The 15,448-nt window shown below is 33.7% G+C and overlaps 1 protein-coding gene across 1 annotated transcript; it reads right to left on the reverse strand.

Annotated features, from left to right (window-relative positions):
• Positions 1 to 222: 222 nt before the first annotated feature.
• On the reverse strand, positions 223 to 1,194 carry LOC120115206. The gene has a single exon (XM_039135972.1). The coding sequence runs from the start codon at positions 1,192 to 1,194 to the stop codon at positions 223 to 225; it is 972 nt and encodes a 323-aa protein (XP_038991903.1).
• Positions 1,195 to 15,448: the final 14,254 nt, after the last annotated feature.

A 15,448-nucleotide genomic window follows, 5' to 3' on the forward strand; every position in this document is an offset into this window, starting at 1 on the left:
GACATTATAAAACAAAGAACCTATAAAGGAAAGATGCAAAATAAAGAAGCTGGTTGGATAACACTCGCATAAACTTTCTTTTTAATTTATTCTCATACCAGTACATTTTTGGGTAATCCCCATAATAAAAGTACATAGCACGAGATTTATTAATACATAATAAACACACATTAGGTTCTAAGGAACACTAATTTATTTAATTCAATAGATGCCCCAGAGGCATTAGGCGTCAACCGGCACTTGTTCGGTCTTAAATTCGAGGTTGTAGTAATTAGAAACAGTGTAAGTGGCATCTTCCACTTCAGTTGTGTAAGAGTCCCCGTTGATAAGAGTATCGGTTTGTGTGAAGGTGAAGGGAACATCAGCCGTACCCTTGGTTGCAATCAATCTCACCACCACCTTAGTCATGGGAGGCACAACAACTCTATGTGCAACTTCCTTTATTGTGATGGTTATCAAGGTCTCATCCAACTCATTTAGTTCTTGTAATTGATTGAATGATTCGACCTTCCCGCCGTTGACGATGATCGGAAAGCTTTCGACGCGGAATGTCGCTTTCGCATCCAACTTCAGCAAAAGATTAGTCTTCCATATATTAGACCAGACGTCTTTATAACTGAGCGTCAAGTCTACGGTAGTGCTCAAATTCGGGTTACGGTTGATGGCAGAATTCTCAACCAAAACGACGGTTTCATTGTCGTAGACACGGGATTGATGGAGGTTGTATTTGATAGTAGAAATGTCCCTCTTGGTGACAGGCTCTTCCACCATTAGGCGAGCAACCAAGGTAGTAAACAGGCTGTTTGCATTCAAGCCGCTGATCAAAGTTTGTGTGAAGCGCCTGCAGAACTGATTGTTGGACAGGTTTAGAAGACCGATTGATTTGCTGTTAAGTTTGAAGGGTCGAAACAAGGTGGCTCTGTTGTCGTCGGCGTCACTGGTGCCATCCGCATCTGCCAAAATAAAATCGGGGTCACCCAAATTCCATAATTTACCTGAAGAAGTGTGCCTGATGCGGACGTTTCCTCCGCTTGCGGCCAAGATTTCCATAGTCACGGTTGGATCATTGATATCATTGGCCGTAAACTGCAAATGAGGCCGGCCCCGGAATTGACGAACACAGAGATACAGCCCACTGTCTGCTGCTTTGAAAGCCACGAACCTGGGCAGTGCCAATGTCATTTCGGATGCCATTTCACTCTTCTAAGTTTTGTTGTGGTTCTGCTTCACCATTTCTGTATGATATTTATAGCCAAAACATGGATGTCCATTTTTGCCTCTCGTGGAACATGTGGTTTGCCCAGTTTACACCATATCATAATTTTATTATATAAAAAAACTGTACATCACTCAACTCAAAATTTAATATCAATCAATATTAAAATAATTACTTATGTTACCAACAGAGTTGGTTTAAGTGGTAAGCAGCTTGATATCACTTAAGCAAGGTCTCAGGTTCAAGTATTTGTGTATGCAGAAAAATCTCAACCGGGAAACTTACCCACCAAAGTCAGCTGTGCCACCTAAGTCGATCCAGATTAGGCATGACAAAACCTAAAAACTGGAGGGCAAAAAAAGAAGAAGGGTAAACTACATAAATGATAACTGAATATACCACTGAACTATTTAAATGAGTTCAAAATGGCCACGACGTTAACATTCAACGGAGGTGTTTACATGGCCAATAAAAAAATGATATAATTAGGGTGTGGGTTCTTGTAAAGTTACGTATTTGCGGTGTTGGCACCCTGTTTTCTTTTCTTCTATTTTGGTCACTACTTATATATGATTTGTTTCCTTGGATTTTCATTTAATCTAGTTTGATCCTGATTTTTTTTTTAATTTGTCTAATGCCTTAATTTGAACATCAACTTTAAAATCTTTTATTCTAGTCATGTATTAAATTTGTAGATTAAATCATATAGATTTTAGAATTAATCAATTTGATCACCAAGATTAACTTTAATTATTAATTTTTAATTAGGTCCTAATTTCAATTTAATATAACAAAATGTTGTTTAACCGGGTACCGACATATGGTACTCGGTTTATTAGATATATATATATATATATTATTTTTATTTTATATTAAATTTTTATTTATAATTCTCAAATTATTTCACTCTAACATTCTAGATTCCTAATTTCTTAAATTTTTCCACCATAACATTTAAATTCTTAATTTCTTAAATTATTTCACATTAACATTCTAAATTATTTTTTTAAAATAATTATTTTAACTTTGAAACATTTGAAATTTAATTATAATTTTTGTTTTAATTTTAATATTTTTTTTCAATTATGTAATTTGAATTTTTTAAACTTTAGGTGTGAATTATATATTATAGTCCTTTAAATTTTAATTTTTAGAAATTTTCTATATATTTTTAAAAATAATATAATTCTAAAAATTAAAAAAACGGGTATCTGTGACCCGAAAATAAGGTACCCGGATGTAATGGGCTGAGATACAAGCCAAAATTTTGATACCCGAAAATTTCAGGTACTCGGTTTTGAACACCCCTAGTGATAGGACTTTGAAGAAGTAAAGAGAGTGACTAAACTGTAAAATGTACAAAAGATAAAAACCTAGATGTGAGAAAAAATGTCATTTGTCAATTGAATAAAATATGAATTCAAACATATTTTCACAATCAACTTCTTCCTCTCCTATACATACTTTGATATACATGAGTTCGCAACTTATGTTGGGGAGTGCTCATGGCGAAGTCAGATAATTTTATTAATTATGAAATTATTGCGATGTCAGGGAAATATAATTGAAATAATATAGTTAATAAATAATATGATATAATTAATGTTTCATATTATTTAGATAATTGAGAATATGACAACACTTAAATCTTTAAAATAAATCTAATAGTTTATTTATAATTGATTTAAGATTTTAATATTTTTAAACAAAATTTATTTATTTTCATATTTATTTTTTAATGATTAATATATATATATATATATGAAATCATTAAAAAATAATTTAATATTTCAAAATTATAGTATATATTATATTTTAATTAATGATAATATATATTTATATTATTGTTAATATTCAAATTATAATCACAAGATTGTGACATGTGTCATAATTTGATTGGAGAAATAAATTTAAATTGAAATTAGAAACTAATTAAAAATTAAGGATTAACCCAGATCAGTTTGTAAAGCCAAAAAAAATATTGAATGTTTTTAGATCTCGGTTAGGTCTCTATGGTCATAGAACTTGGGGGTTTGGTCCTAAAGGGGTACAAGTGAAAGAGAAGGTGAAGGCCATTGTTAGGTGTTTTTAGGATTTTCGACCACCGTCGAAGGTGGCCGGAGGGAGATGTTTGTCCCGCGACAGAGAGAGGGAAGAGAGAGTGAGAGATTTTTTTTCTTTCTTTGTTAAAAAACAGAGAAGCAAGCAAATAAGAAGGATATGACCATTTTTTGCCTAATTTTGGGCTTTTATATCCAACATCAAACGACGCCGTTTAGGGGGATTTGCGTATTTTAGTGCATGGGTTAACCCCGTTTCAGCCATCCGTAGTTTGTAACATTGCATTTCAGTCACTAAATGAATGTTTGGTTTATTTTGAATTCGAACTTAAAAGCTTCGCTCTGTTTGCATTCTAGTCACCATCCATGCTTTATTATGTTTGGCATAATGCCTGATTTGATCCTTTATATTTTGAGTTCAATACTCTTCGATCTTTGTTTGTTGTGTGTTAAAATAGAGATATTTATGCTTTAAGACCTCCTAGGTTTATTGAATATTTGTTCTGGTCACTGATAATATGATTGCTATGTGGAATAAGAATGAACTTTTACTAATATGACCCTATAGTTCTAGTTTAATTCTAATTTAGTGCATTAATTCTATTTATTTTGTATCCATGTTTTGTTAATATCAATATGATATATGTGTTTTAAGTATTACAATAAAATTGGTAAAATGTCCTTAGATTAATTAATAATGATTACTAATTTTTACACATGCTCGTATTAATTTTTAAGAACATATTTTTGTAGAACGGGTGTGAAAGTGTAACTTGCTAGAAGTAACACGATTCAATACAACATTCGAACGAAAGCGAACTTGAAAATAATCGAGTATGCTTTTGATAAAAATGAAATAATGATTATCTTATTTTCATTATGATAATGTTTATTTTTATGTTATTTTAATATTTTAGTTTATATTTGATTCATGTTTAATGGAGGTTTTAACTAAATATTTCAAAATAAATTGATCAATTTTCAATAAAAGGATAATATTTTAAATTTTGACTCGAATCCACAAATTCCACTGTCACGAAAACATATAAGCAATAAGGTTCCAATTTTGGGCGTTGTGGAGGTGATAATCCTTCCCCACACGTAACTGACTCTCTATCCCTTAAAAATAATTTTCTTGTAATATGGATACCCATTTTGTCTTTTAAATGTTTTTTTTCTTAAAATTGTTTTAAAAGACATTTTTAGGTATTCAACCTACCTAACCCAAAGATCAATGGTGACTCCCATCATCACTTCAAAAATGTTGAACTAATTTTTATCTTGGTAAAACATGGTGTTGATAGCTTGGCGACTCCGCTGGGGACAAGTTAGAGAGTCAGACAGTTGGTCGCTTGTATGTTATCTTAGTGATATAAATTGTGGATTCGAGTCCAAAATTAGCTTGTAGTCATTTTCATTGAACATTGATTAGTTTGTTTTTTATTCTTCCTGTAAATAGTTATATTAATGTTTGAATTCATGTTTGCATCTTCATTGGATATTGTTTTCTGGAAGTATTTATCCTTGTTTTGTGTTTGATCGAAGGTTTATGAGTTCCTTCTTACACACATTATGTGCACTAGCATGACATAAGCTCTATACTCGAGCTCTGTCCCGATTAAGTAGGGGTGAACACTATGCTTTCGAGGTGAATTTATTCCTCGTATGAGCTATAGTTACTAGCCTCTGAGATACACATCTTGTACCTCAGTGAGAATTCATTTCCTTGTATGGGTATAAGGAGGTGGATCTCCTTGAATTAAACTCGTTCTATTTAAAGCCTGTAATGGGTGAGAATCGAGGGTCCTGCAGCTCAAGGGGCACCAACATCAAGGATAATTCGAGTACCTTTTCCTCTAGAGGTGAAATCATGCATATAGTGAACCATAGACTGGTCACCCTAGGTAAAGCCATACTAAACCTCTATCCATTAGTATGTACCGAAATAGGTGGTCACAAGGGAGAAACAACTCTAAACCTTCGCCCCTTGTTTTTAATTTATAGGGTAAATTTCTTTCTGAATGAAAGCATGCGTATAATATGCTAAAATCATTTTGTTATTTAATAAAAGCATGTTGGGTAGATACCATGATAAAGTAGGTGCTAAAATCATCTCTAAATAACATTTTTTACCTTCATCAATTACCTTACTTGTACTAACTTATTTCTTGTTTTTATGTCATTTTCACCTTTTTGCATCACATCATCATGGCATAATGCAAAGATGTCGATCCATAATTGAGTATTTAAGTGGAAATTTTTCAAAGGGAGAAAAAAGTTTTCAATCAAGTAATCGTATATAGAGACATGCACCAACGACTAAGAGGAACTCAAAGAGAACAAGGAGGATGCTCGCTTGAAGAATCAAACATTATAGTTGGTCGATAGAATGACATCTGAGATTTGAGAACATCACAAGTGGCATCATCTGAGATAATCCATATTTTAAAGAAAACATAAACATAAATCTGAGCGTCATAAAGCATTTAAAGTGAGAAGGCTATGGCCATTTTTGGCCTGATTTTGGCTTTTATACCCATCGTTAAACGACGTCGTTTAAAGGGAAATTTGTGGGTTTTAGCGCTTTGGTTAACCTCATTTTCAGCCATCTGTAGTTTGTAACACTGCAGTTTAGTCACTAAATGAATGTTTGACTTATTTTGAATTTGAACTTCAAAGTTTCGCTCTGTTTGCATTCTAGTCACTATCCATGCTTTATTATGATTGGCCAAATGCCTGATTTGATCCTTTACATTTTGAGTTCAATACTCTTCGATCTTTGGTTTGTTGTGTGTTAGAATAGAAATATTTATGCTTTAGGATCACCTAGGTTTATTGAATACTTGTTATGGTCACTGGTTAATATGATTGTTATGTGGAATAAGAATGAACTTTTACTAATAGGAACCTATAATTCTAGTTTAATTCTAATTTTGTGCATTAATTCTATTTATTTTGTATCCATGTTTTGTTAATATCAATACGATATACGTGTTTTAAATATTTCATAAAAATGGTGAAGCGTCCTTAGATTAATTAATAATGATTTCTAGTTTTACACATGCCCGTATTAATTTTCTAGAACACATTTTTGTAGAATGGACGTGAAAAGTGTAAATTGCTAGAAGTAACACGATTAAATAAAACATTCAAACGAAAGCGAACTTGAAAATAATCGAGTATGCTTTTGATAAAAAAACGAAATAACAATTATTTTATTTTAATTATGATAGTGTTTGTTTTTATGTTATTTTAATATTTTAGTTTATATTTGATTCATGTATAATGTAAGATTTTAACTAAATAATTCAAAATAAATTGATAAATTTTCAATAAAAGGATAATATTTTAAATTTTGACTCGAATCCACAAATTCCACTGTCACAACAACGTATAAGTGATCAGGTATCAATTTTGGGCGTTGTGGAGGTGCTAATCCTTCCCCACACATAATCGACTCTCGAGCCTTAAAAACGAATTTATGGTAATACAAAAACCCATTTTATCTTTTTAAATGATTTTTCTTAAAATTGTTTTAAAAGACATTTTTATGTACCGACCTACTTAACCCAAAGTTCGATAGTGACTCCCATCATCACTTCAAAAATGTCGAACTAATTTTTATCTAGGTAAAAAAAAGAGTGCGATAACAATTATTTGTATCTGCCTCATTAATTGATTAATCTAAATTAAATAAGTAGAATCTTATTATAAGATTCTTTTAGTATGTTTTATTTTGTCGGTATACCTCAGACTTATCGAGGATAAATTTAATACTTGTTGATGCTATCAATTCGATATTTATTTTGATACAATCACTAATATTTTATCTATTAATCTTCTAATTCAAATTAAATATGTTGTATCGTTTTATAGAAATATATCTCCATTCATTTTCTTAGTTTATAATATTAAATTAATATTTTCACATATAATTCGATTCAAAAACTCGTAAAACATTAATCGATAATTATTTTAAATTCGAAGGGTAAACTATAAGGTGATCACTCAACTATTGCCTCTTTTCATTTTGACCATTGACGTTTTGATTCGTAAATAAGATCACCCAACTATTTAAATACTTCAATCAAACCATTGGTCGTTAATTTTTAACAAAGATGGTGATGTGTCAATTAATAAAATTAATATAATTATACATTTGGTCCGTAGTACCTACATATTCTATCAATTTAGTCTTGATTTTGATTTAATTTTAAAAATAATCCTCCAATCCGAAGGTGCCAAGTGTCAATAGATTATTGTGACACGTGTCTTCACTATGTAAGAAAAAACAAATTCTAAAAGAAGTGTTGCCTCGGAGATTTGACCACTGAACTAAATCCTTCATTTGTCATTAGATTGCAAGCTCTTTTATATATTTTATTTCATATTATTTCGCACACCCGTTTATTAAATTATTGAAACAAATCTAACAAATAAATTATATTTCACACACAAATATATTAGTTAACTTAGAAATGTGTCACAATAATCAGTTGACATGTGGCACCTCTACATTAGAGGGTTAATTTTTTAAATTAGATTAAAATTAGGACTAAATTAGTAGAATATGTAAATATTGAGGACCAAATGATAATTATACCCAATTTTATTAACCAAAACCTCACCTTCTCCAATAAAAATTAACGGTTTGTGGGTTGATTAAAGTATTTAAATAGTTGGGTGGTCTGATTAACGAAATCAAAACGTTGATATTCAAAATGAAAGGGGGCAATAGTTTAGTGGTCACCCGTGTAGTTTACCCAAATTTTAATTGAGTTTAATTTAGAATTTCATCTTGTTTTAGTTATTTTTTAAGATAAAATATTATATTATCGATATGTTTCATTAAATCATAGAAAAATTTTATTATTCAATTGATAAAGTATAAAATTATCTAAATATTAATAGATATATTTTATCAAATTATTATTATTATTATCAGATAATTTACTTTATTAACAAAAACCACTTATATGATAGATAAGGTATACTCCTTCAGTGAAGAAATATCTTGCGAACTAAAGATTATAATTAAAGGTAGTGTGTTGCAAATATTTGAAAGTTTCATGAAGCAATTAATATCCACGAAGGTTAGTGTAGGGACTTCATAAAGAATAAACATATGTAATAAAATTTTTAAAAATTTCGGATGTTATAAAATAATAAATCAGAATATATCCATCGATTTCAATGGTTAAAAAAATAAAAATATAATTTAAAAATTATTTAAAAATATTAAAAATCTAGAATACTTTAATCAGAACAAAAATTTAATCATTTTTTCTAAGAAAAAGCATTTTAGTAGTTCTTATTGTTATAAACGTTTTTATATTTACAAAAATATTAATTTTGCACGTGAGAAGTTTCGTTGCTCTAGAACGTGGTCCCGAATCACCCTTTAGCTTTCGGTCTTTTACAATCACTCCGAGTGAGAAGAGGATATAAAACTCGTTACTTGTGGTCGGGGGATTTCTCATTTTTCAAAAATAGTTTTATTTAGTCAATAATAAATTTATTATCTTTTTATTATAATTTAACAATTAATTTTTACTTTTGTATGACCAGACATTTCTAGATTAATTTATCCTTTTCAGTGAGCTGTTTGCAAATCTCATACCTTGCATTGAATCGCTCGAATCGAATTGATCGAAGCCAGATTAGATTGAATTAAACTGTTGAATTAGATTGGGTTGGATCTGTGAAGTGGAAGAGTACCTGAAGGATAGACTAGAGCATCCTTATCGGATGATAAATTTTAATTATCGAATTATAGAGGGGTGCATCCTTTTTTGTTTTTGAAAATTCTTGAGAATATTGTCGGATAGTCATATATGAATATATCTACTATTTTGACACATTTTAGTCATTTACTGTGGTCCATTAACGAGTCAGCGTCAACTATTTAATTATGAGATAAGTTTTAAAACGATACCGAAATTTTAATACATAGGAAAATATATATGAATTTTGGTTTTATAAAATTTTATTAATATAACATTATTTTATATTTTTAATTTACCTATAATATAATCTTTTTTCTGTCATTTTTACGGCCTTTTTCCCTAAATATCACCTATACCCTATATATTTCTCTGTCATGCACCCCTTCAGACTATTTTTTTCGATCTAACACTCTTTGCAGTAAGGCGTGCCCCCTGCAGCGCGCTTTACGCTGATCTTGCGCCACGTAGGGGTATAGCGCGGGGCAGGGATCGCGCTTTACCTTTAAATCTGACACACGTCAGAAAGGCGAGCCTCCTGTGGCGCGCTTTAGGTTTAATTACCCACCTACCCCGGACGTTCACACCCCCCACCCCTCCCTATAAATATCCTCATTCTCAATCACTTTCATCACACCAAATCCTCTCAACTTCTCTCAAATACTCTTATATTCTCTTATAACTGGTTAAGGTATATTTTATTATATTTAATATTTTGTTTTTAATTTATTTAAGTATTTAAATTTTTTAATATTTTATTTAATCAATTTTTTTGCATATATAAAATGGAAGGCAGTCTACTTCGCTTGGATGTAAATCATATATCGCGACATTTTGCTGATACAGTAACATTTTAACGTTTTAATTTAATTTAAATTATTAGTAATAATTTATTTATTTATTTAATACATGATTATTAGTTTAAAAATTAATTTTTGTAATTATTTAATTTTTGGAGATGGATCGTGTATTAGATCCTTTTATTAGGAACCTTAAGTTAGTGATACCTAGTTGTGTCTTGCCGTATTTAGTAGAGGTTGGATTCGGTCACATAGGTATATATGAGGGTCATTGTAAGATAGAACCATACCTTATTGCTGCTTTAGTGGAGCGGTGGAGGCCGGAGACCCACACATTCCATCTTTCGTGCGGAAAGTGCACGATTACACTTGAGGATGTTTCTATGCACCTGGGGCTTCCGGTGGATGGAGATGTGATATCAGGGATGGCGCACGGTTCATGGACTGCTTTGTGCCGGGAGTATCTAGGACATGTCCCAGAAAGTTTTAACGGTGGTCGGATACCGTTAAATTGGTTAGATGCCAATTTTCAGGAGTTGAGCGAGGACGCCTCTGATGATGAAGTTAAAATGTATGCACGGGCATGCATACTGCAGCTGATAGGAGGGTTGCTGATGTCGGACAAATTGCGCAACCAAGTTCACTGTATGTGGTTGCGACATCTTGGCGACTTTCATCTGGCTGGATCACTCAGTTGGAGCTCGGCAGTTTTGGCTTTCCTGTACAGGGAGATGTGTCGAGCCACTTATTACAGGAAAAATGCTATCATCGGATGTCTCTTAGTGCTGCAGTCTTGGGCATGGTATCGATTGCCCTTTTTATGTCCCGTTGTCAAGAACACATTCGTATTTCCGCTACTATTGAGGTAATTATAAAACTGATTTCATATATTAATCATTTTATACAGTGTATAATAAATTTTTTTCCTTGAATAGGTGGTCTACTGATACGAAAAATCATCAGGAGCTACATGATGATTTAGAAAAAATTAGGGTGCTAATCGATCAGAAGGCTGGCACACATGTATGCATTTTAATGTTTAAAAATCGATTTTAGATTATAGTTATATAATTAGAATATAATTTTGATATATAATTAGATTATTATTTTAATAAAAATTATATATATTTGTTTTAGTTTAAATGGGTGCCACATTCTAATGATGATGTGAGGATGGTGATCCCACCTGAGTTGAGGGGCCCATCAGATCTTTTGATGGCAATGGTCCTTTTGATATGTTATGTGATCGTCGAGTGGCACTCTAATGATCGCGTGCTTCGACAATTTGATTATTTTCAACCAATTTCGGAAGTACCTCAGAATATGGACGAGTTACATAGCACAGATAGACGCGGCAAGATCGATACAGATTGGCTGGTGAGGTATCATGAGTGGGTCGTATTGTGGGAGGATCGACATCGATGCCTTCCCCGTAGAGAGCCCATTTTTTATGACCTCTTGATGGTTGTTGATGGTTATTATGAGTGATTCAACAGTAAAGGGAAACTGTTTCTGCTTTCCGAGTATTCACGACGGTGGACCTTTCAACGACGTCGACAGAGACGTTCACCGACATAACACCACCGTCCCCCGACTCGTGGATAGAGAGCAGGTGCTTCCGGTTCATTCTTAGCTGCACCAGCAGAACCTTCACAGCAGCCACCGTCTACAGCGACTTACAAACCGCAACCATATGTGATGCCGCCACCGTCATTCCCTTACCTGATGCCACCGTCGTTCCCTTACCTGATGCCACCGCCGCCACCGTCACCTGGTTTTATGACCCTGCTGCCGCCACCGTCACAGAGTTTTATGACCCCTCCTGGAGGATATTATGGGTCTATATTTGCAGATCCGACTTGGGGTTTATATGCCCACATTTTGACAGGTTCAACCTCATCACCCATGGTCGCAGCACAGACACCTCCTGTACAGTTTTCACACTCAGCGATGTCTGGGTTTTATGAGTTTTCCCAGTTTTTGCAGGCCGGTGGGATAGTCAGTCATACACCTCCAGGGTCCTTATTCTATGGAGGTGCTTCATCGTTATCAGCTCCTTATCAACCTAATGTAGTTGCTCAGGATGACGACGATGATGATGGTGATGACAGCGAGGAGTCACAACCAGTGATACGAAGAAATCCTCCTCGAGATCGACAGCCACCGCCCTGCGGAACACATTCGCGTCGCAAGCATCGATAGATTTTGTTTTTTTATTATATTTGTATTAGTTGTTTATTGGACTTTTTTATTGTAATTTTTTTATTATTTATCATTTAATACTTACTTAATTTTGTTAATTTGGTTGGATTTATTTTTAATTTATTTTGTTAAATTTGTTGGACTTTTTATTAATGTATTTTGGTTAATTTTGTTTATTACCATTTAATATCAGTTATTGTAATTTGTTTATCATTTACCATTTAATACTTATTGTAAGTTTGTTGTATTTAAAATTATATTCAAATACCAAATTGTTATTAGTTTGATAAAATTTAATAATTGTGTTCAATAACTTTCTTCAATTTGTCACTTATTATCTCTTTTATTATAATCACATTCTTGTATCGTTTTTTTAATCTTCATCAGCGGTTATCGAATGACATTAACTTGAAGTAAATGCAAATTAAAGTACAAGAATTCTTATTTGATAAATAACTACATCAGTTCCTCATCAATTGCTACTTGATGACAGCAGAAGTGGACATGTTTTTCTAATGTGTCCTGGGTTTTTACAATGCCCACATCTTCTGTTTTGTCTAGATCTTTCTCGAATATCCATATCACAATGAATTCGATTGGATTTTGGACGACCACACTCCCTCAATAAAGTCAGATTTGGTACAATCGGAAGCCAATCCTGAACCTCATCAAGGTCTTTGTCATTACCTATGGGGGGGAACTCAAATTCGTGTACCTTAAAAACTTCAGATAGTAGGTATACAATATCCACAAAACAATTATAGTCTTGACGTGTATGCGAGCAATCTGCTATCACATGAGAGCATGGATACTTCAGAACTTGAAAACCCCCCCGCAGTCGCACATTCTGTCCCGTAGATTTACTCTTAATGACACACCTTCAATCCCTTGAAGAGGTCGCGATAACTCTGTGACACGAAACATTTCATGTCTTCTAGAGAAGCTTGTTACAGACATTCCATTTGATGCATCAATTCTTTTTGTAGATCTGCAACTAATCTAGGGTGATAGACATGACCGTCTTGCATCCAGGTTTGAGCTTGTCCCCCGAGCTTTGCAAAAAGCACCCCCAAACGAAAAATATATAGTTTTCACCAAAGTCGCTATAGGTAAGTGACATGCACCCTTTAAGGTTGAATTGATTGCCTCAGCCAAGTTGGTTGTCATGTGTCCATATCGATATCCACCATTATATGCGTTCGTCCACATTTCTTTATCGATGAGGCTGATGTAATCGTATCCTTCCTCGTTTTTCACCCACAAATCTTGAAGCATTTATTCAAACATTTGAGGAAGTTGTTCGTAACCTGATCAAAAAATGTATAACTTACTAACTTGTTTTCTTTGCAAAATTAAAATGATCGAAAGAAAACAAACTACATCAGTTTCACTTACCCATGCACATAATTAATTGACGCTCATCATTCTTCTTGTACCTTCCATGGTAGTTCGCAGCAATGTGTCGAAGACAATACCTATGTTGGACAAAGGGTGGTTGCCACATTGGACCCAAAGACTCCATTGCTGCTTTGATCTTAGCTCTTCGATCTGAAATGACACATATTTTTTCCCCATTGATAACATGTGCATGTAAGTTTCGGAGGAAAAAAGCCCAAGAATCTGTATCTTCTCCTTCAACAAGAGAAAAAACAACTGGAAGAATGTTGCGATTGTCATCTTGGACAACTGCCAATAATAAAACTTGTTTGTATTTTCCATACAAGAAAGTCTCGTCGTTCTGGACCACAAGCTTGCAATATTTTATAGCATTAATGCACTGTTGGTAAGTCCAAAAAACTCGGTAGAATTGGCATTGATCGCGAAGAACTCGATCATTATGGTATGCATAGGAGGTTTCAAAGTCCACAATTGTCCCAGGATTCAACCTCCGCACCAGCCTAAATCAGCCTGGAAGTTCGTTGTAAGATACATCACATTCGCCGTGAAGTTTAAGAATGACATTTTGTTTTGTCAACCAAGCTTTTTTATAAGAGACAGTGTACTCATATTGTGATTGTATAGCTGAAATCAACACAGCAACAGCTATATGAGAGCTTGCTTTTACCATGGGCATGATGGCTTGGCATATCACTTCAGAGTTCAAGTTGGGATGATTTTGGTTGACCCCTCCAGCACAACATGTGTGAGGACCGTTGTATACTGTTAGTTCTCATCTGTTGTTTTTCCTCTTCATCTTCGATACGCGAACCATCCAATTGCATCTGTTTTCGCGTCGGGCATAGTAGCATACATATTTTTCTATCGTAGACCAGTCGACTCTCGATTGAACTGAATTACGGATATTGTAATTTTTTATAGCCATCATCGCTTCTTCTTTACTTGAAAACTCCATGCCTAAAGATAACTCACCATTATTTATTGATGAGTAATATTCATAGTTACCGAGATGAGGCATATTAGCAAATTATTGCCCATACATTGCACCATAATCAGCTTCATACATGTGTACTGGAGGGTCAGCTTGTGCCATATTTGAGGGAACTTCATCTATATCATCATCGGAGTTGAATTTCGATGATTATGGGTGAATGAATAGTCTAGTCTTAGCATCATCCACACCAGGATCATGAAGCGATTCTTCTGGTGGAGATGATGGTTCCTCCATGCTCTCCACATTCAGGTCGAAGAACCTACTACTAGCACGTCTTCCCCTTGAACTAGAAGGCATATCGACATTGATATCGAAAAAGCTCGCAGTTGAATGCCTCCCTTTGGGGCTTGAAGCCATCGTGTCAAATAGAAACTGCACAGATTGTTGCGTCGATGGCATCTCCATATTAAGGTCAAAGAAATTTGCAGATGAATGCCTTCCCCTTGAACTGGACGTGATGTTACCATATGGATTGTTCGTGGACCCACCTCGGTACATATCGTAAGGAATTACGGATGAATGTCTCCCCATTAAAATTGATGTGACGGCACCATGATGAGAATTTCCCATTATGGCATTAAAATCATTACACATTACTGTAGTCGGGCTGTCAACTTGATCAACTTGTTCAGCCAGCTCATAATGGGAGCTTAATGACTAACCCCGAACAGCACACACTTGAACAAACTTTGCATACATCTCAATATCGGTGTCTGAATAATTACTTTGAGAATCAGCCATCATTTCAACATCATCATTGTTCGATAGTTCGAACACTGTATAAGTTAATGACAACAATGATGTTGGAAATCTGTACTGCAACGACAACATTCTTCTACTACTTCCAACATGAACCTTCCTCGAAATCTTCGTTATCAGCTCCTCAAGAGTTATGTTTCTCTTGAATGATATTTTAACATGCTCATTTGATACGAAAACAACGCCGGTTTCATCTTCTCGAATTTCTCCATCATAATAAACAATAGCCGAAAGTCACGCCATTCTTAGAGTTTAAAAGTGCGACAATATTATATCTGCAAAAAAACAACTGAAAC

Source organism: Hibiscus syriacus, unplaced genomic scaffold (assembly GCF_006381635.1).
Source record: "Hibiscus syriacus cultivar Baekdansim isolate YM2019G1 unplaced genomic scaffold, ASM638163v2 tig00110258_pilon, whole genome shotgun sequence".
Lineage (NCBI taxonomy): Eukaryota > Viridiplantae > Streptophyta > Magnoliopsida > Malvales > Malvaceae > Hibiscus > Hibiscus syriacus.